Here is a 23,118-nt window from a genome sequence, read left to right as displayed (position 1 = left end):
GCGAAGCATATTACTAGAGGTACACTACAGCCCTTCGCCGTGGTTACGCGCCGTGCACACCACGTGGTACAGTGACGTCACACCACGTGACATGCCACGTGACACATGACGTCACGACAGAGGAAGACGGAGGTACACTACAGCCCTTCGCCGTGGTTATGCGCCGTGCACATCACGTGGTACAGTGACGTCACACCACGTGACATACCACGTGACACATGACGCCACGACAGATCGCCGTCACGCGCTGGGAGAGGGAGAACGATGCCATCGCACAGACACCGGAATGTCCTCGAGCGGCATTCCCGTGCATTTCGAACGCGCGTTCACACTCGGTGTAGGTGAAACGCTCGCTCCACCGGGCAGGCGGACGCGGCTTCCGTGGCAATCCAGGCGCCCACCCAACGCGCGTCTCGGGGTTAGTCGGCGTTCCGCTGTAGCCATGCCGTTGTCTTCCCCCACGACGAAGGCTTCTAGTGGTTGCATTAAAATGACCAAGTATTCAACCAAGGAAAGCCATGTATTACCAAGCCTAGCCATCAATATGCTTCGCATCTGACCAGGGTTAACCAAGTTAAGCCTCAGCAATTTTCTTTATTTAAGCCTCAAAAACAAGTTCTGAGGGCACTTAAGTCCGCTTACGGGGAGGAGTGCGAAAGCATGTGTTTTGAGGAAAGGAGAGCACGCAGTCTCTCTCAGATCTCGGTAGACTCCTCAACCATGCCTTAAAGCATGCGACTGAAAGTGCATATATCACGGTCTGAACCCCTGTCGCAAGCTAGCCTCAAGCTGCACATCTCGACACCTCAGTGGACACCTCAACCGGCGCTTAAGGGAAAATGTAGTCTGAGAAAGCATGCAAATGAAGCTGCATATGTTATTGTTCCGAACCCCTGTCGCAAGCTAGCTATATCTTGAATAAAACCCTTAAGCTACATGCAAAGAGAAATGCTATGGCACTACCCAGAATACCGTATGACAAACGGTTAATACAAAATTTTGGTGACTGTTTTCGAGAATACCGGCGCCACATTGTGGTCAACCAGTGATGACATCGCTGGCATTTCATCGGCACCTGATATTGCTCAAAGAAGTCCGCTGTTTTCGTTCTGCCATGGCAGCAATTGTGACTCAGGACCGGTGTGGTGTCTACGCTCTAAGTTTCATCGGACAAAATTTTGCGTCATAATGTCGAGTGACTTCGGTGTGGCGTTACATTGCCACGCAACTCTTTTATGCGAAGCATACTAAAATAGCCAAACCCAGCTCCTCGAGCGCGGCGGTGTCGTTACCATTGACCTTTCGTGACCTCCATGTCATACCACGTGATGCGTGACGTCACAGCAGATGAAAAATGGCTGAGGCTTAGCTTAGGTTAAGCCTAGTCAGATGCGAAGCATATTGTCGCCGAGTTGCATATCGAGCACGCCGCTTGGCTAGACGTTCTTCACGCTCTTCATCAGTCTCTGTAGCACGCCGCAACTTTTGCTTCTCATTCCAACGAGCGGCCCTGTCTCCAGGATAGATAGATAGATAGATAGAACTTTTATTCACGTCAATTGCCAGACAACATAAATCAGGCCTACCAAAGCCTCAAAGGGCTTGAGTGGCAGCGCCTGGCAGACAGCTAACATTGGCAAAACAAAGGAAAATAGAGACGTTGCAATGAACTTTGCAAAAAAAAGAAAATGGTCACCAAGCAGAATGAAACAAATATATAACTATTACAACATCAAGAAAGATTACAGTGATTTGAAATTAATACAGTAAATAGCTGAAATAACTACGGGGCAGGAAGCAACACGGAGACATACCGCAAAGTTTTTTTCAGGGTGTATTTGGTTTTCATGCGGAGTACAGTAGGAGGCAAGCTATTGAAACAGGCAGGTACATAGTAATGACGTGTGCGCTTTCCGTACCGGGTTGAGGAGCGAGGAATGCAGTAGCGGTATTTTGGTCTTAAATCCCGAGCAGGAGGCATCTCTATCCCGTGTACGCCTAGCAGAGGCAGGCGCAACCCCTTGTATACCGCCGCTCCAGCATCACGTGTTCACTACAGCGCACCTAGCGGCAGAAGCAGGAAACACATTGGTCGCGACGCCTCGCGCGACGGCGCGAGCTGGGGCCCCGTTTCTCCTATGTCGTTACGGCACGCATCACGTGGTCCTCCTTGGTCGCGACGCCTCGCGCGACGGCGCGAGCTGGGCCCCCGTTTCTCATCTCCTGTGACGTCACGCACCACGTGGTCATCCTTGGTCACGACGCCTCGCGCGACGGCGCGAGTTGGGCCCCCGTTTTTCATCTGCTGTGCCGTCACGCATCACGTGGTATGACATGGAGGTCACGAAAGGTCAATGGTAACGACACCGCCGCGCTCGAGGAGCTGGGTTGGGCTATTTTAGTATGCTTCGCATAAAACGGGGGCCCAACTCGATGCCGACGATATCACCCTGTGGACCACTCACGGCAGTGACGGAGACATAGAGAACACCTTACAGGAAGCAGCCACCCTCACCCAAAATTACGCACGGACCATCGGACTGTCTTGCTCCCCAGAGAAGTCCGAACTCTTCCTCATCCGGCCTAAGAACCACCGCTGCCCCCGCTCCCCCATTGCCATTGAACTGAATGGTGACCCGGTACCTAAGGTTGGAACCCTCCGTGTATTGGGCCTGCACATCCAGAACGATGGCAAAAACACCACCACCCTCAAGAAACTCAAGCAGGCTGTAGGCGCGATATCGCACCTCATCCGCAGGGTTTCGGGACGTCATAGAGGCATGAAGGAGCGCGACCTATGTCGCCTCATTCATGCCTTTGACCTGAGCCGTGTGCTGTACACTACCCCATATTTACACCTATCCAAACATGACATAAACGCTTTGGATGCTTTGATTCGCAAGGCATTCAAGGTAGCACTTCACCTTCCCCTCAACACACCCACAGACAGATTACTAGGCCTGGGCCTCCACAATACGATCGGGGAACTGGTGGAGGCCCACCGACAGGCCCAATACATCAGGCTCACACAAACCTCCACAGGTCGGTATATCCTGGACACCGTCGGAATCAAAATACCGGCCAACGACCCAACCCTCCTCGCCATCCCACGATCCCTTCACCGAGAGCTCCTCATCAGGCCGCTCCCGAGGAATATGCACCCGTCCCACAATGAGCAGCGCCGGAGAGCCCGTGCGAAGGCACTTCATCGAGCGTACGGCCCCCAGCCGGACGCCGTGTGGGTGGACGCTGCCTGCACGGGTGATGAAGCGACAGCAGCTGTGGTGGACTCCTCTTTATCCGCCCTCCTCACACTACCTCTCCCTCCAGACACGTCCCCAGAGGCTGCAGAGGAAGCCGCCATTGCCCTTGCTATAACCCACACGGAAGCCCAGTACATTTTAAGCGATTCTAAAACTGCGATTCTAAATTTTGCTCGAGGCCGAGTCCATGTCCCTGCTTTTGGCATACTGGACTCGCCCGATGCGCCCCCGCCCCGCCAAGTGGAGCTGATATGGGTGCCCGCGCACTCCGGGAATCCCGGAAACGAGGCCGCCAACCTTTTAGCCCGAGGTTCTTTAAACCGGGCTCAGGTGGCCTCTGATCGGGGATTCACGAAGGAGCGCATGCACTCATTCAGTGAGCTGACCCAGGCGCACAGAGCCTTACGCCAGCTCTACCCCCCGCTCCACCCCTCCCTAGATAACAAACACGCAACACTCTGGCGCAGACTACAGACACACACACTTCCTTCACCCCTTACCCTAGCCCACTATCATCCCTCCTTCCCCACTCCGGCATGCACTCTATGCCCAAAACCCGTCGCCTCTTCCCTCCACATCATTTCCCTCTGCCCGGCGGACCCTCCCCCGCGGGACCTAGAGAACCTCAAGACCTGGGAGGACTGGGAGACCCTGCTGCGCTCGGAGGACCCGGCCGTGCAGACCATCGCCACCGGCCGTGCTGCCAGTGTTATGGACCTTCGGAACATAAACACTTGAGTGCAGTGGGGTCGTGCGGGGACCCTGGGGCGTGCCCCGAATTCCTCTGTAAATAAAGTTTTCTCTCTCTCTCTCTCTCTCTCCTGATGCCAGGCCCGCCCTACACTCTACCACATTTCGTGGGGATGTGGGGTCAAACCAACACCCTACAGATGGAAAACACGTCTTTTGAGCGGTGGAAGGCGCTGCTGGTCAAGCAAAAGAGTAAATGGACAGCTGAAGCACACAACTAATGCAACCCTAAGGACGAAAAAAAATGGTTTCGAAGAAAGCAAAGACTAGTCTCTCTTTCGCTTCTCGGTGGACACCTCAACCGCGCCGTGAGGGAAGGGAGGAAGGATGTAGTGAAAGAAGGAAGAGAGAGAGACAGGTGCCGTACTGGAGGGCTCCGGGAAATTATGGGCACACTTAAACTCCACCTTAAAGCATCGATGGTTATGTGCTACTTCCTTTCTTATTTAGTCCCTATTTCTAACTACACACTCGTTAGCATGCATCCGTATAAGCATACTAGACCACGTGATACACCGCAAGATACACAAGGACTCTGAAATCATTCGCTTGGAGGTAGCGGGTTTTAATCGAAACCCAAGGGTCATGAGGTCGATTTCACTCTAATTGCTCAAATTAAATTTCCAGCGTAATTAATATGCTTCGCTCCCTCATTCATTATAATGGCATTAAGGTCATGCTACACATCACAGCCACAATTTAAGCTTTAATTACTTTCATTCACCACTTCAACGTGTGGCTTCATAACCCTCTCAACCAATTCTGAATTAATGCTACAACGAGCACGCTTTTTCTCCGATCACCCGTTTAACACTGCGGTGTTAATGATTTCGACTAACTGGAGATCTTTTACGTGCACTGACTGGCATCGTACAGCACACGGAGGCAGTTTGCGTTTCCCCTTCGTCGAAACGCGACCGTCCGCCGCGGCCGTGATTGAGCCGGGGTCCGCCGGCACAGTAGCCGAGTGCCCTATAGGGGACCTGTGTGGTGCATGAGGCTGGTTGGAGGAAAGGGAAGGGGGGAGGGGGATACCGCACTATGCTCAGCTCAGTTGTGACGCAACACTGGCCCGTGCTCAGCTCGCATGTGCTTTCCAAGCTGAGAGAACGGAACGATAAAAAGGTATGCTAACGCCTGTAGTACTATTTCACGCAAGAAGCAATTCGTTAGGTTCCAAAATTTCATTGAGGCAGCGGAAGGCTTGTGGCCATGGAAGATGGGGAGGAAGAGGCTCCACTATTATTACTTCATCTAATGGAGCCTCTTCCCCACCCAACAACCATGGCCACATGCCAACCTCTGCCTCAATAAAAATTAATGACTGCCTGTTTTGGTACTGCAGTAAAATTATTGAGCCTCGAGTGTTGGTCGCGCAGTTTTATCAAACGCACTGTGCTCAGGAAAAGAGCTGAAAAGAGCGCGGAAAAAGAAACGTTTATATCCCGCTAAATTTTTGCGTCGTTCCAGCGACTCAAGTCGCGCCATCTGTCTAACCTTCAACGAAACATTGCGCATTTTTTACTGTAATCAGACCAATCGCAGCCCCGTTTGCTCGTCATTACCGCCGCACCGGCCTTTCAGCTTGAATTTCCTTCGTATGGTGAACTACCCGCATTTCTGGCTTCCCAGCAATTGGTAAGTGTGCGCGATGTCGTTCTACTTCCATACCCGCCTTGACAAGTACGCGGCCCGACAAGCACACCCAGTTGTCTTTGAAATCTACTTGTTTTTGAAATGAACTTGTTTGCGGCAGGCGAATACCGAACAAACCGTTGACAGGAACACTCTCTCGGGCAGAATGAGTCGATCTGTTGCCATTTTCTTGTTTGCAAACGTTTGTAAAGCGCGTGAAATATCTCCGTGCGCTGGCACTGAGTCGACGACACGCACGCGGCTATCGCTCTAGGTGCGCCAGATTTTGTGCTGTGATTTACAGCGGGAGCTATGTCCTTACATTCATGGTGATGAGATGTAATGTTGAATGAAACAGTTGAGCACGTGTGCTTTGGAGAAACAGTTTACAAGGACAATTTGAGAGACGAGCACGAGACGTGGTTGCGAGGTATGCTGTCGTAGAAAATTCTCTACTGCGAAATTGCCGATGCGTCGCGTTGAATTACTCAGCGATTACGAAGGTTGGTTTCGCGAAAGTTGGCTTGAGTGGCCGCGGTTGGTACGGCACTGTCGCGTCGCCGTACTTCGCCCACGCTTTACAGCGCGCCCCACTCGTATCTGGGGATGGAGTACGAAACTTGCGCGGCATGCCCACAGTGGTGGCTCGATGGATACCGCTTAAGGCTACTGAACACTGGGACTCGGCGATTGTGTTTTGATAGAGGCGAAATGTGTTTTGTGTGTGCACGCGTGCACTGGGGACTAGTCTGATTGGTGCAAGCGGGACTTGAACGTCTCCGCGCGCACAGTCCGTCTCCTCCGCGCGCAGCTTCAGGCGGAGTCCGTGAAGCGTGCTGGGTACGAGATCGAACCGAAGACAGCAAGCGGATGGAGGCCGAGCACGCACATGTCAAACATTCTCGGACAGACATTACGAAAATTGGTGAACTGCAAGATACTGTTGTGGAAATATTGAAGATAATGGTCCATTCTTCTAATATATAGGAAAATCTATCTCTTAAGTGTTTTCATCACTCGCATCGCATAAGCGCTCGTGTTGTCCAAGTCTGTTTCTCTATTCGTGTTTTTTTGCGCTTGTATACGTGTCTGCATCGAATAGTTAGGACTGCCACAGAAAGCCAATGGGGAAAGCTTTTGACGGTAGCACAAATGTTAATAGAAAAAAAAAAAATAACGACTGCCGTCGAGTGATCTGCGGATATAGGGATTGTTATTGTGAAATGTTACATTAGGTGAAAAAATTACGTTCATAAATGGTTTCCCTCTCAAAAGTGCTTTTGTCTGGAATTGTTGCGCATGTGAGCGTATTGACGCCATAAGGGGCATGTATACGCCCAACCAGGCAGTCACGTGTAGAACGTCAAAATGTGTTTGGTTTGGTTTATGGGGTTTAACGTCCCAAAGCGACTAAGGCTATGAGAGACGCTGTAGTGGAGGGCTCTGGAAATTTCGACCACCTGGGGTTCTTTAACGTGCACTGACATCGCACAGTACACCGGCCTCGAATTTCTCCTCCAAAGAAATTCAGCCGCCGCGGCCGTGCCACTCCAGAGCTCTCGGCCGCTAATGCAAATCAGATTTCGCTGAATACAAAACGTAGATGATGCCTATGCCAAGTTCCTGGAAGCGTTCACACGCATTTATGCTAAGCATTTGCCAATGAAAATTCTTAAACCATCCAAAAAAATGAGAAAATCATGGGTTACTCGGTTTCACTTAGAAAAAAGAAAAATCAACTTTACAATGCATTCCTTCGCACTCGATCCCCGGTGGCATTGCAGGAGTTTAAAACGCACAGAAATAAACTTAATAGCGAAGTAAGGCGAGCGAGAACAGCTTACTATCACAACATCTTTGCTGATATCAAATGAAAAGAACCGGACGCCACGTGGAAGGTGATCAATCGTGTTCTAGGCCGCGAAAGAATGAATTTGGCACCTGAAAAGATAAGAGTCAATAACCGAGATATTGCTGGTCAAGAACTGGCGAATGCTTTCAACACGCACTTTTTGGATAGCACTGCAGCTCCCACTGCTACGTCTTTTTCTAATAACGCAGACCAGACCTTATGTGAAAGCTTGTTTCTTGCGCCTACTGACGCACGTGAAATCGGTGAAATATTCATGACATTAAAGAATAGTAAGGCCTTAGACATTAACGACATTCAAATGAAGCCAGTGAAGTACGTTTTAGAACTTATTGTCCCCGCACTTACTTACATATATAATTTATCGCTAGAGACTGGGGTATTTCCAACTTTAATGAAGATAGCTAGAGTGTCCGTTGTACACAAAGGCGGTGAAAAAAATGCACTATCCAATTACAGGCCCATATCCATTCTCCCAATTTTTTCCAAATGCCTTGAAAAAATTACTTTTCGTCGACTAACAGATTTTTTTACTAGGCATAATACACTCTCCGAAGCACAATACGGTTTCCGCAAAGGACTATCCACAGAAACAGCGCTACTAGCTATGACAGAAGACATACAACTAAATATTGATAAAAAGTTTTTCACGCTGGGACTTTTCATAGACTTCTCGAAAGCGTTTGATTCTTTAAATCATCACATTCTGATAAAAAAAGCTTGCGTTTTCGGGAATGCGTGGACTACCTTTAGAACTGCTAGAATCATATTTGAAAAATCGCTCACAATCTGTGTGTTTGGGACGCCACCGATCGCATGTTCTCCCTCTCTTGGGAGGTATGCCTCAAGGAAGTATTCAGGGTCCTCTGTTATTCAGTGTTTACATGAATGATATAGTGAATTTCGACGAAACAGCTAAGTTTATCATCTATGCTGACGACAGTAGTATACTGTTCTCAGGACCTGATATTAACACATCAGCAACAAAATGCAATAGCGTGCTTTCAAATCTGTCCTCGTGGTCGCAGGCCAGTCACCTTACCATTAATGCGAAAAAGACGAAGAAAATAATTTTTAGATCAATAAATAAGCCCCGTTATCTACAACACGCTATTACATTTGAGGGAAAAGTTATTGACATCGTTGAACATCATAAAATTATAGGTGTAACCTTTTCCTCGAACCTTACTTGGGACCTACACATAACTCAGGTATGTAAAAAACTTTCTTCTGTCACTGGAGCATTGTCTCGATGCAGATCATTTCTTCCGGTCCAAATCAAACTGTAAATTTACTATGCGTTGTTCGCTTCATATCTTAACTATTGTAGCCTAGTTTGGCTCACAACAACTAAACAGAATATCAATAGAATAAATGCTCTGCAAAAGAAAATCGTTCGCATAATCGCAAACATTTTATATTCCGCGTCCACGTATGCTTTATTAAAAAAAAATTGCTGAGGCTTAACTTGGTTAAGCCTGGAGAATGCGAAGCATCATCGTGTCGCGTAATTTGGAGGCGCACAACCACAGCGACGGCGCGAGGTGGGCCCCCGTTTCTCCACTGTCGTGACGTCATCGTGTCACGTGGTGTGACGCCATGTATCACGTGATTTGGAGGCGGACAGCGACGGCGCGAGGTGGGCCCCCGTTTCTCCACTGTCGTGACGTCATCGTGTCACGTGGTGTGACGTCATGTATCACGTGATTTGGAGGCGCACAACCACAGCGACGGCGCAAGGTGGGCCCCCGTTTCTCTACTGTCGTGACGTCATCGTGTCACGTGGTGTGACGTCATGTATCACGTGATTTGGAGGCGCATAACCACGGTGAAGGGCTGAAGTGGTAGCTAAAGTAGTATGCTTCGCATAAAATACGGGCTAATAAATACTGAACACCAACTCACATATCGCATTCTAGCATATTTTCATTCCACGTCTACAGCACTAAAAGGCTTTTTAATAAATACCGCTTGCCTTACAGCTGGTGTAAATGATGCGCGTACACGTAGCCAGACCAATGGTTCGTGCCTCATTTTCGCACTAACTACAAGCTACAAACACTGCACTACTCTCTTCCTACCATTCTTAACAAGCATCAGGACACAGAACTTCTCACAATGAAACAGTTGCAGCAGTATTTTGTAAATATGTAATGTTTCTTTTTTTTTCTCATATGATTTCCTGTGTTTGTTTTTTGATGTGATGTTAATCAGAGCACGACATCGTACAATCTATTATGTGTTGTCAGAATAGGTTCTTCAATGTTAAAAATCTATTTCTCATTATAAATAGTGATTCAGATCATCTGCTTTTCAGTTATATCTTGTATTGTATTATATCTGCTCTTGTTTTTGTGATCTATTTATTGCGTTTCCACTGTTTTTGTCGTTTTTTAAAAGCCAAGTGAAGGTTTCAGTGGCCACGTCAAAATGCCCAGAGCAGCTTTTAGCCCTGAAAGCCTTCCAGTGTAAACTGGAAAATAAACCTTGAATTGAATTGAATTAATACGCTAAGCCGGTAAGCTTACATTCAATAATGTTTGTGTGGAAATGAAAGCACGTAGTAGAGCTCTGATCTCGACATCTCGGTAGACACCTCAACCGCGCCTGTCGCAAGCTAGCCTCAAACTTCACATTTCGACACCTCAGTGGACACCTGAACCGCCCTTTAAGGGAAAATGTAGTCAGAAAGCATGCAAGTGAAGCTGCATATGTCATTGTTCCGATTCAATGTCGCAAGCTAGCCTGCATCTTGTCTAAAACACTTAAGGTATATGCAAAGAGAAATGCTGTGGCATTACCCAGAATGCCGTATGACAAACAATTACTCAAAATTTTGGTGGCTGTTTTCGAAAATACCGCCGCCACATTGAGGTCAACCAGTGATGAGATCGCTGGTATTTCAGCTGCAGTTGTGATGTGTGTTCCTTAAACCAGTGTCGTTCTCTTCTGACGAGCGCGGTTTTGCTGCCGCGCGCCTTATCTGGCCTTCTTCGCCATTCTTCCTGTGTGCCGTGGCAACATCACTTTGTTTTATTGCGAAAGCAATACTACTTGCACTTTCACGCCGTTGCCGTGCCGCGGCCGTGACCACCATTAACCTTCATTTGACCTTGATTGTATTGGACTGGATTGGACTAGATTAGATTACATTAGATTACATTGGATTGAATTGGATTGGAATGGATTGGAGTCGATTCAATTGGATCGCAATTACCGGGCTTAGCCAAGCTAAGCCACAGCAATCTTTTTGCGTCACAATGTCACGTGACGTTGGTGTGACGTCATTACCTTAATTGCCACGTAACTTTTTTCAGATTTGTCACGTGCTTTTGTTGTCACGTGAACCGCTAATTATTTCATGTAATTAGTAATTTCATGTTATTTCATGTAACTAAGTAGTGATGACGTCATCGCTTTTCATTTCATTACTTTCAAATAATCAACTCCTTAATTACACTAATTATTCATTGATTGATTTTACTAATTAACATTGCGACGACATCATTCTTCATCAAGGCATATACCGCTATTAGTTTATTACTTACCTTTTACACGTTCATTCATCTGGAGTGACCCCCGCCGTGGTGGTTCAGTGGTTACGGCGCTTGGCTGCTGACCCGAAAGACGCGGGTTTGATCCCGACCTCGGCGGCTTTTCGATGAAGGCGAAATTCTGGAGGCCCGTGTGCTGTGCGATGTCAGTGCACGTCAAAGAACCCCAGGTGGTTGAAATTTCTGGAGCCCTCCACTACGGCAGCTCTCGTAGCCTGAGTCGCTTTGGGACGTTAAACCCCAATAAACCAATCATCTGGAGTGACGTCATCGTGTGGTCACATTTTTAGGACACGTTTTTCGGAAAAGTTCTGCGGACAGGACCTGCGGACTCAACTGAGCTATATAATGTTTTTGCATTGATAAGTTTTTTTAATGCCGCTTCTATTGACCACTTCCGTTTTACGTTAGTGGCGTTTCGGCAAAAGGCTTCCGTGTGCTGTGTGATGTCAGTGCACGTTAACTATCCCGTATTATTCCAGAGCCTCCACTAAGGCACCCCTTCCTCTCTTTCTTCGTTCGTTCCTACCATCCTCCCTTCCCTCACGGCGTGGTTGATGGTGGTGAAAAACATTTATAGTGCAATAAATATTTACAGAGAGGTGATTGGGGTAGGCCCTATTGGCCCTTTCCCCTAACAATACTAGGTGGAGCCCCTATTCCGGGGCCCCATTGGCAAGCAACGCCGCCCGCGTCCGGTGAACCAAGGCCTTTTGGGTCTTTAGGTCCTGACAGCCGAGCAGGGCCGCCTCCCAGTCCTCTCTGGTGGGGTTGGGGTTGGGGGGGATGGATGGGTTGGATTGACACGCCCAAACCATGTGGAAGGTGTCAGCCACCTCCCCACAGAACTGGCACGTGCCATCAAAGGATTCGTTGAAATGTTTAAGTACCGCCGGGCACAGTACAGTGTTAGTAAGAATGTTGATGAGGAGGCGCTCGTCAGCGCGATCCAGTCCCTTACAAGGGGCCGGGTAGCGCCGGTGCTCCTCCTTGTAGTAATCGGTGATGTGTTTGAATGTAAGGGCCAGATTGTCTGATTGGGAGTAGGCTTCCAAGGACAGGGAGATAGCCCGGGGAGAGAGTGCGCGGGCGGCCTGATCGGCCTGTTCGTTTCCCTGTAGGCCCTGGTGACCGGGGGCCCAAATCAGGTTGCGTGGAGTTGGATCTTCGCATCGGCAGCTATATTCCAATATGCGCCGGTGTCCGCAGAGAAGTGAGACAGCTACAGCGCCATTTCCTCTTCTCAGAAACCACTAATTTAGCAGCAGTGGTGGTGGCTCAGTGGCTATGGTGATTGGCTGCTGGCCCGAAAGATTCGGATTCCATCCCGGCCGCGGCATTCGCATTTAGATGGAGGCGAAATGCTAGAGACCCGTGTACTGCGCGACGTCGGTGCACATGAGAGAACCCGAGGTGGCCGATAAAAAAAAAATGGCTGAGGCTTAACTTGGTTTAGCCTGGAGAATGCGAAGCATCATCGTGTCGCGTAATTTGGAGGCGCACAACCACAGCGACGGCGCGAGGCGGGTCCCTTTTTCCCTCTGTCGTGACGTCATCGTGTCACGTGATTTGGCGGCGCACAACCACAGCGACGGCGCGAGGTGGGCCCCCGTTTCTCCACTGTCGTGACGTCATCGTGTCACGTGGTGTGCCGTCATGTATCACGTGATTTTGAGGCGCACAACCACAGCGACGGCGCGAGGTGGGCCCCCATTTCTCTACTGTCGTGACGTCATCGTGTCACGTGGTGTGACGTCATGTATCACGTGATTTGGAGGCGCATAACCACGGTGAAGGGCTGAAGTGGTAGCTAAAGTAGTATGCTTCGCATAAAAAAAACGGCGTCCGTCCTTTGAAGATCACCACATTCTCCAAACTCAGCCGCATGACACTGCCAACACCCCACAGTACCTTGTCGCCCTTAGGGCTCATTCACACTTGCGAGCCGCAAAGGGCATGCGACCAGCAGTCGCTTGCGACCAGGCAGCAGCTCGACGACACAGTTGTTCACACTTGCAAGTGCGACCTGCGGGTTGCCTTCTCGTTCGATTCTCGTTTGAAGCGAAAACTCTCGGGAATGACGTTCACGCGCTTTCGAGAGTTTCGTCTGCTTTGGCCGCTCCTCCTGCACTCGCGCTCGGTCCTCTAAGCTGCTATTCGCAATGTACTACGACGACCCGAGCGAAAAGGTGGATGTCGTGGCGGTTTTGATCTTCACGCGGTCGTAAAAGCGTCATGATGACTGAGGGGCGTTTCTCTGCAGGGCCGGCCTGCCAGACTGTATGCCGGCCGCCGGCGTCAGGAAAATGCGTCAGTACTGCTTGTTCGCCTTCATACCAAGCCCTTGGGTAGAGGAATGTAAAAAAATGAATCATTTTTGAAAATCGATGGCCAGTTCCGAGTTTCTGGTAGAAGTGATTACTGGGACACAAGCAAATTTCTTCCCACAGCCGCTTTGCTGCTGCTGCCCAATGCGGCTCGACTGTTGTCTGCCAGACCCGCTGCTGAAGGCGTCGTGGAAATCAAGCATGTCTTCATATTATTATGATACGAGGTCCACAATAAAGCGGTGACGAAAGCAGCGTCTTAATTACTAGCACTGACCAGGATCCGAAGTGCCCTCAGCAGCGGCATCGATATGAAACCGGCTAGGCTTAGCGACGACTAGGACAGCCAGCTGAGAGCAGCGCAGGTCGGCACCCGGCGCGCCCGCGAGCGGTGTCGTTGCCGGAAGTTTGGCTCGCTCGCTGATTGGTGAAGTGGTTTGCGACTGGCAGTCGCAAAGCTGGAAAATCGAGCAGGAAGCGACCTCTGCGACTGGCAAGTGTGAACGGGCCTTTATCCAGCGCCACATGGCGACAATTACAGACAGGCTGCTTTATTTCACCCCACCGTCTCTCATGCTTTCACCCCACCTTTCCGGCCTTGGTTCACCGGACGCGGGCGGCGTTGCTTGCCGATGGGGCCCCGGAATAGGGGCTCCACCTAGTATTGTGAGGGGAAAGGGCCAATAGGGTCCGACCCCAATCACCTCTCTGTAAAAATTTATTGCACGATAAATGTTTTTCACCACCACCACCTGATTGTACCCCCTGTGGCGTGCCCAGATCCACACTTTTCCACTACCTTTGGGAATGTCCTTGACCAAAGGCAGTACACCCCAGATCAAAAATCCCACTCATTCTTCCTGGGAGGCTGTTTTACGGACCGCTCAGCCCGACGGCCAGAAACGGCTGGTAGACAAGTCACATGGCAGACAACAATCTTTACCCGCATAGCATGGTGGGATTTAGCCCCGTCACTGATTAAGATGCGCAAGCTCCTTAGGTAGTAGATTTATCGATGGGCTGCTGATACAGGTGTTACCTAGCTTTTTGCTATGGCAAGCCTCCGAAATGAGCCTCGTGGTCTCATCTTTATAACGGGCGATGATAGTGGTCCGATTGAGATGCGCTTCGCAATCGTCACACTCAACACTGCACAGCAAGATGGTTTCTGCGAGTCGTTCTCTAGATCTTTTGCATGTTCACGCAGTCTATTATCGTTGGTGCATCGTCCTGTCTCACCGATGTAGAAACTGCCACAAGAGGTCGGGATCTTGTAAACGACTCCAACACGACAGTGGACGAACTTCCGCTTATGCTTCTTCTGGCAGCCTTTTATGCGAAGCATACTAGCCGCACAACCGAGGTCTTCCTTGCTGCGCCGCGCGCGGCCGCGTAGCTACCACTTGACCTACATCGGCGCACCACGTGATATGACGTCACAACAGCTGTGAAAGCTGGAGCTCAACTCGTGCGCTCGCTTGCGGACGCGCAGCCTCCACCGGCGGCCTAACTCCCGCTCCTTCCGCTAGGGGCGCTGACGTCACAACAGCTGTGAAAGCTGGGGCTCAACTCGTGCGCTCGCTTGCGGACGCGCAGCCTCTGCCGGCGGTATGCTTCGTATCCTAGGCTTAACCATAAGCTAAGCCAGACCATTTTTTTTAACACGTTTGCACAATCCGCTAGTATTCCTGGCTGAAAAAAAAAACCAGCTATAATGCCTCTATTCTATTTTCTATTCTCTATACATGTACAGAACACGTCCAAGATCGCGGAATGGAACACCTCGGCGAGTGGAGCGACATCGTGGCCATGAAGGGCGCCCGGGAAATCCTGGCGGGCGTCAGGTACCCCAACAGTGCCAGCCGTCGCTCGTTGTACGCCTCCTGGCTTCGAGTGTTCGGCTCCGACGAGTGGCACGACTCCTTCGACGGCCTCATGCTCGACTGCGTCGCTGCCACGCCGTCGATGTCGACTCCGGGGATGCCTCTGTTCGTCAACATCTACAATCTGCACGACGCCACCGTGGACAGACCGTACACGAATGTGCCGACGCCTGTCTTGAACGTAAACGAGAAACCCACTCTCTTCGCGCGCCGACCGGAACCCATAGAGCCTCTGCCCACGCGTCCCGGGATCGTCAACTACCTGGCAGACCTGATCAGAAAGAGTACCACCAGCCGAGAGGCCCTGGACGAGGCAGGCCTGATCATTGGCTTCTGTAGCCTGGCGATGGCCGTGGTCGTGGCCAAGCCGGTGAAGGACGTGCAGGATTTCTTTCTGTTCGACTTCGAGAGTGCCTGGTGTTCGGCGGTGGGGAAGTACGTCGATAGCGACTACTTCTTCTGGCCCAGCGGAAGATTCCTATGCCATCTTTCCCGCAAGGCTAACTCCCGCTGCGGTGTGGTTAAGCCTTACCTGGTGCTCCTGGTCCTGGGCCAGTACGCCTACTACGTCAATTTCATGGGTGCTGCTCCCAGGTAACACCGGCTGGCTGTCGTTTCTTGTGAAACTCTTTTCTATGCAATTTTTTTTTGTTGTTCAGTGGCGAGCTCCTTTTCAGCTTTAAGCCCGTCGTAGCTCGGCTCCCTGTTTCGCCGAAACACTGACTCAGCTTCGGCGACACGCACTGCGGGGTGTTGACGCTGGAGTTGCCTTTCCTTGGCATAAATGGAAAGCACTGGGGGTTCACGACGCTAGAGCCATAATACGTGATTACCCTCGACGCTGTGAGCGAAGGAAGGACGGGAAAACTTTATTTTCACTAATGCTTTTTCCTGCGGTTTGAGGGCATCTTCAGAGACGTCTTGGTTCTACCCCCAGGAGCCTTCTCTGTCGAAGTCGTCCGCCTCTAATCAGTGGTCGGTTGCCCTCAGTCCAGGGCTCCGCTGGCCACTGCCGCCCGTTGAGCTCGCTGTACCAGACCTTGTTGGTCTTCACAGCGGTCGCTGGACAGCAGAGTCTCCCATTGCTCCGCACTCGGGTTTTGTATTTTGGGGACCACGTCTATGTTTTGGCAGGCCCATGTGGTGTGGTATAGAGTAGGTTTTTCGTCGCACCAGGGACATTTGTCCGCGTATATCGTAGGGTGCATTTTGTTTAGTATATGCAGGTTTGGGAAAGAGCCTGTTTCTAATTGTCTCCTAGTGACAGTTTAATCTCTGCTGAGAGATTTGTGCTGCGGGGGATGTCGCATTCTTCTGCCTCTATAGTTTTGTAATATGGCAGAGTATTCCCTCGGTGCTGGCGCGAGTTCCGCGGTCTCGTCGGATGCTCGGAAAGTAATGTATCCTCGAGCTATCCTGTCGGCCTCTTGGTTCCGCCACCCCCGTGTGCCCCGGTACCCACACAATTTTGTGTGGGATCTTGTCGTTTTGTTCTTCCTGGTTTTTAATTCTGTCGTTCGCTGCGAGGAGTATACGGAGCGCGTGACGACCTACCCTGCCATTCATGTAATTTCGGCAGGCTGTTTGAGAGTCCGTGAGTATTAATTGTTAGCGACCGCCCGGTTCTATAGCCCTCCGCCACCGCTAGAGCAACGGCTACTTCCTCGGACTCTGTAGCTGTGCAGCCTCGGAGAGACGCGCTGGTCATTTCGCGTAAAGACGAATCGACCACCGCCGCCACAGCGATTTTGGTGTCTTCTCCTTTCCAAGACGCGTCTGCATACACGGTCGTGGCTTGAGGAGCGTATGCTTTCTCGATGAATTCGGCCCTCGCTTCTCTTCTGCCTCGATGGAGGTTGGGATCCATGTTATTTTGGTATTGGCGCTACTTTGAGGGTCTTGCGAAGCTCGTCGGGGATCGTTGCCGTCCTCGTCATTTCTCGCATCTGCTCGCGGTATCCGAGCCTCTGCAGGAGCGCTCTTCCAGTCGTTGTCTGCAACAGCCTGAGTTTTTGCGACTCAAGCTGCGCCTCTCGTAGCTCCTCAAAGGTGTTATGTAATCCCAGGGCCATTAGTTTTCCTGTAGACGTGTTGCGTGGTAGTCGGAGCGCTGCCTTATAGGCTTTGCGTAGCAAGGCATCCGCTTGTTGTATTTCGTTTTTGTTGAGGCACCGGTAGGGTAGGCTGTGCGTGATTCGACTAACTACTAGGTTTCTGACTAGTTTTAGTGTGTCCTCTTCACGCATGCCATGTCGCCTGTTGGTGATGCGGGTGATCATGCGGGCGACTTGTAGCGTTGTTGCTTTGAGCAGGGTAAAAGTGTGAGTACTGCGCTGGTTGGATTGAACCCACATGCCCAAAATTCTTATTGTTGTCTTCTCCGGTATGGGCGTCCCTTCTAGGTAGACGTTGAGTTTTAGGTCCTCGTTGGTTGGGACGGTCCGGTTTTGCTTGCCTCTCCAGACTCTCAGCAGTTCCGATTTCTCGGTCGAGCATGCGAGTCCTCTTTCTGCGAGGTATTGCTCTACACAAGAGGCCTCCTGCTGTAGCCTTTCTTCCTTCTCTCCGAGACAGCCCATATTTGTCCAGACTGTTATATCGTCAGCATACATGGCATATGCCTGATGCCTTCGATGTTCTCTAGTTTTCGAGCTAGGCCTATCAAAGCTATGTTGAAGAGTGAGATAACTGACCCTTGGGGTGTTCCCTTGCTTGGAGTGCGAATTTTGTCCCATCGAAGGTGGCAATTCGAAGGTGGCATGCCGATGGTGGCAATTCTATCGGACAGGAAGGCTTTGACGAAGCCGTGAATGAGCGAACAAATTTTGGCTGCATCGTGGCCATGTGCTTTCGAAACGCGTGCAGGCAAAGCGACCCTTCTAAAGTGCAACTAACTAGTCCAAACAGCCACAGCGTCGAGGGTAATTGCGTTTTATAAATTCTAGAAACTGATGTGGCTATTACAACGACCGTCTACAAGTACAGTTGCAACCAGGTGTCTAACTGCAATAGTTAAATAGTTAAATATCAGGAATTAGTAAACCGGGTTACCAGTTAACTGTATTCGCCTGTTTTCTGATGTCCGCCTACTCTGGTTTTATACCGCCGAAGAAAGCGTCTTCATAACTCAAAAAGCCTTTTTTTTTTCCTGGAGCATGACACTGGCCGCTAGAAAGTGGAGGGTAGTTGTTCCTTTCTGGAACGCTGCTAACCATTGAATAACGTCTAACACAGCGACTTAATCTTGTCCGGTCATGCCGTTGCATGCGAACTGTGGTAGAGCCCCCTACTTGCTGGCACTCGGTTCCTACAAAGATGAAAGGCTTTGTGAGGACACAGATGGCGGGTTGTGGTTTGGCGGGAAGGCGCACGGGCATGCAATGTTTTTCATGGTAACGCCCATTCCCGCTTGTTCGAAAAATTAGTTACACTCTGTTGAAGCAAACAAATCATTCGATCACTTTCGTCTTGCCGGAGAAGTTAACATTTCAGTCATAAAAGTGTGCAATTTCGTTTTCCAGGGATGACATCACGTTCCTGAGGAAAGGATTTCTGGACAAAGCGATATTCGGCAACCTCGAGGTGATCGAGCTCTTGTACAGCGTGCAAGAGGAGACAGGAGTCAGCGCCACGTTTGTCAACCACATCCTTCAGCAGGACGGACGAGAGTCTTTGGCGGAATCTGGTCGTCACGTCGTGGAGTTCTTCAAAGGCGCCGAAGGGCCAATGCAGAAAACGACAGTGTGGTGCCGCACAGCCGACACCTGTTTCTTCTCGAACCTCAACCTGTGCGATAACCTGGACTACGCCATGAGGCTCGCGGCAGTGCTCGCGCCGGACGACGAGCTACGGGACAGGCCGGAGTTCACTGACGTCCCCGCGTCGCGAATGGAGGACGCTCGACTTTGGGCCGATGACTTCAACCAGGCCCTGTGCAGTGAAAACTACGAAGAGCTTCCCATCTCGGACGTGACTGAGTGAAATGGTTGAACGAGTTGGACGAGGTCGTAACGCCATTTTATTGCCTGCTTCCCTGCAGGTGTTGCATACGTTTTTCTTGTGAGGTCAGCGTGAAGACCATGCTGAGTTTCCGCACTGTATTTCTTTAAGCAGGATACAGCACCAAATCCTGCCGTTTTGGCAACAATCAGTAGTTCTGCTTTCAAACAGAACCAGCATTAAGGTCATGCTGCCATTTTGTTGCTCTGTATATCTGCGTCACGTTATCCAGCATCAAGATCATGCTATTTTGTTGGCATAGCCGTGCATTCAAATTGAAGAGAGTACAAAGATCATGCTGCCTTTTTGGCACTAAGTAGCCGTGTCTTTCAAGTACAACCCAGCATCAAGATCATGCTGCATTTTTGCCACTGCATAGCCGTGCCTTCCATTGAGCAGAATCCATGAAGAGGATGCGGCCACGTGGCATCTGAGAGCAGTAGTTCTGCTTTCAAACAGAACCAGCATTAAGGTCATGCTGCCATTTTGTTGCTCTGTATATCTGCGTTACGTAATCCAGCATCAAGATCAAGCTGCTGTTTTGGCATAGCCGTGCCTTTGAATTGAAGAGAGTACAAAGATCATGCTGCCTTTTTGGCACTAAGTAGCCGTGTCTTTCAAGTACAACCCAGCATCAAGATCATGCTGCATTTTTGTCACTGCATAGCCGTGCCTTCCAGTGAGAAGAATCCATCAAGAGGATGTGGCCACGTGACATCTGAGAGTCGTTCTTTGCCATTAAGAACGCAACGGCGTCTTGCAGTTAATAAAATATTTTTGAGGTTTGTTATTTGCGTGGTATCGATCGATGAAAAATTGTGCCCAGGATTTAGCTCGTGAAGCTAAATGCGCCTGAGGTGCCGTTTGCCCTTATTTAGGAAAGATCATTTGGATTGATGCGGAGGAGATGCGATAGCATTCGCTTCATCGTCTACTGGGGCACGTCACTGGCCCACACTGCAGGGCAAAAGCTTCTCCCATGCCTTCCCAACTAACCCTCTCCTGTGCCTGCTGCGGCCACCGTATCCCCGCAAACTTCTTAATCTCATCCGCCCACCTAACTTTCTTCCGCCCCCTGCTACGCTTGCCTTCTCTTGGAATCCACTCCGGTACCCTTGAGGACAATCGGTTATCTTGCCTTCGTATTGCATGCCCTGTCCAAGCCCATTTCGTCTTCTTGACTTCTACTATATGATGCAAATAACCCGCGTATAACTTAAACCCTTTTCGTTAGCCTCCACGTTTCTGCGCCGGCCATATAGGTGAGTACCGGTAAGATACAGCTGTTATCTACTTTTTAATCTTGAGGGATATTGGCAAACCGCCATTCATGGTCTCGGAGAACCTGCTAAATGGGCTCCAGTCCAGTCAGTTTCCAGTGACGGCCTGTCCGGAGCCAGAGATTCTTAGCACCCTCTGCTGTGTCACAGGTCTGTGCCGACCGCCACCTTGGTCAGTTGCTCCGAAGCCGTTGGGGACTGAGAGCCGAAGGTTAATTGCTGTATTCATATAGGAGGTTGTGACCAATCACTGCACCAGTGTTCCCAAATCCTGTTCCCGCCGCCCGTTTCAGACGCATTTCATTTTGCTGAGTCTTTCCTAGTCCGGCCTCTCCGTCTTCTCCCACACAAGTGGAGAGGGAATTTCCGTCTCTCTACCTTGGCAGGTGGAGAGAGGGAAATCTCCTTAAAGGTGCACTTAAAAAGATTCTAAGCTCGTCAATTTTTACCGAGCATTCTTAGAAACATCGAAGTGTCCTGTGCGGCCGATTTCCCTATTAAATCGTATTAAGCGTCCCGGTTCCCGCCATTTTTTTTTATATCACACCTCCGAAATTAGGAGTCAACCAACGCATGGAGTGGCTTTCAGACAGTCGCATGGCGGCTTCGCTTTTGCTTGTATTTTTTGTTTTCGTGAATTTTACTCGTGTGTTTTCGTGAGTTTTACTCGCAGACAGAATAGCAGCAAATTAGGCCCACGGAAATAAAGATACGCGTGGGAAATTTGCTTTACGTATCATTACGATTTGCCCCGCCGCGGTGGCTCAGTGGTTACGGCGCTCGGCTACTGACCCGAAAGACGCGGGTTCGATCGCGGCCGCGGCGGCTGAATTTTGATGGAGGCGAAATTCTAGAGGCCCGTGTGCTGTGCAATGTCAGTGCACGTTAAAGAACCCCAGGTGGTCGAAATTTCCGGAGCCCTCCACTACGGCGTCCCTCATATCCTTAGTTGCTTTGGGACTTTAAACCCCAATAAACCAACCAACCAACCAACCATTCCGACGATGGCAGAACGGTAAGCTCTCACGCGAGTGGCTGAAAGGTACTACAAGCCTTGGTTGACTCCTACTTTTGGAGGTGAGCTGAAAAAAAAAGGCGGGAGCCAGGACGTTCAATTCGATTTCATAGGGAAATCGACCGCATAGGGGAGAAAAGGGAGAGATAAGCGTCCGGAGATGGTGAGGTGCACTATGAAGAACGGCTGAGGCATACGAATGAGAAACGACGGGTGGGGGAAATTTCCTGGTACTTATGCCGATGCAGTATCGATACTACATGGAAGCGAAGAACTAGATGGTTTGCTAATAAATACAAATGTCAAAAGGAAGGTTTGTATGACAACCTTGAAACAGAAAGTAAGGCCCTCAGAAAATACTCACCGGCAAAAGTAAACGCCGGATAAGCCGACGTTGGAGCTCTGTAGGACGGCTGAATCTAAGATTAAAAGGGAAAACTTTTTTGACAGTTCCAAAAGAAGTGCTTTACTTTTCGAGGCCAGGGTTGAGTGCTTGAGGACGAAGTGTTACCGGCAAAAATCTGACACCACGTATGACGTTTGCTGTTGCTGCATTCAAGACAGGGAGGCGATAGAACATGTTCTTATCCAGTGTAAGACCCTCCAACCCTAAGTGCACGATGCCGCGACAGGAACCAGCGAAGCACTAGGGTTTCGGAATGACCAGGACACGTTAAATTTTCGAAAAGTATATAGAAATAAGTAAGAGACGTCTAGGGGATTGGCGGAGGTCAAGAGAAAATGGGAAGAATATTGGCAGTTAATCCGAAGATACTGAGCACGGTAAGAATTAATGGCTAGGTGACACTTAATTGTCACCACTTCAATACTATAAGGGGAGAAGCTAATACTTATATCTGTCTATCTAGTGGGAGATGGATGAATGTATGCCCGTGCACGACCACAGCCAGTAAAGCTGGGCGCGTTTGTGAGGCATTTTTAGCGTTGATGGAAAGTGCGTTGCTATGGCCTTCCTATTCTTGAGAGTTGCCGACTAGGTTACGCCAAAGGCGTAACAATAAAATGCGGCATTCGTACTGAACTCCACCGTTGTCCCTCGTGTTGGCGAGAGCAGCTAGTAAACTTCCTGTCAGAAAATCATAACTATTCCTTAGTTTTCTTATTCTAAAAGGAAGAAACAGCGCGAAGAAACACGGACACGCGAAGAAAAAGTGGAAAAGAATTATGCGTTCTAACACAGTCGACGAGCAAGGAAATTGGTAAAACGTATGCAGTTTACTGCGTTAAAATGTGAAAGTTTCAGAAAATTTTTATTTCCTCAAATGCCCATCAAGGGTATAGTCATAAAATTTGAGACCCAAAACGGCGTATGTCTTCACTCACGGAGAATTTTCAGCCAAGAATGATATTTCACCTCCCCCTCTCGGTTGCATCTTATGTAATACATGGGGCCTTTAAGGAAATACAATGAATTGGAATCTGCTCGGCGAGCAACCCGGTTTTCACACCCGTGAATAATTTTTTTCAAAATAATCTTTCGCATCCCACATGTACCGCTATTCCTTCGCCGGATCACACAAA

At 49.8% G+C, this 23,118-nt stretch overlaps 1 protein-coding gene across 1 annotated transcript; it reads left to right on the top strand.

The window, feature by feature from the left end:
- Positions 1-1,102: 1,102 nt before the first annotated feature.
- On the top strand, positions 1,103-20,065 carry LOC149330835 (uncharacterized). Its single transcript, XM_089559987.1, has 3 exons — positions 1,103-1,140; positions 15,153-15,876; positions 18,804-20,065. The coding sequence occupies exons 2-3, from the start codon at positions 15,173-15,175 to the stop codon at positions 19,261-19,263; spliced, it is 1,164 nt and encodes a 387-aa protein (XP_089416113.1). The 5' UTR covers positions 1,103-1,140; positions 15,153-15,172; the 3' UTR covers positions 19,264-20,065.
- The last annotated feature ends 3,053 nt before the right edge of the window (positions 20,066-23,118 follow it).

Source organism: Amblyomma mixtum, chromosome 9 (genome assembly GCF_055824585.1).
Source record: "Amblyomma mixtum isolate Tamu chromosome 9, ASM5582458v1, whole genome shotgun sequence".
NCBI lineage: Eukaryota > Metazoa > Arthropoda > Arachnida > Ixodida > Ixodidae > Amblyomma > Amblyomma mixtum.
This window is presented reverse-complemented; position numbering and strand designations above follow the sequence as displayed.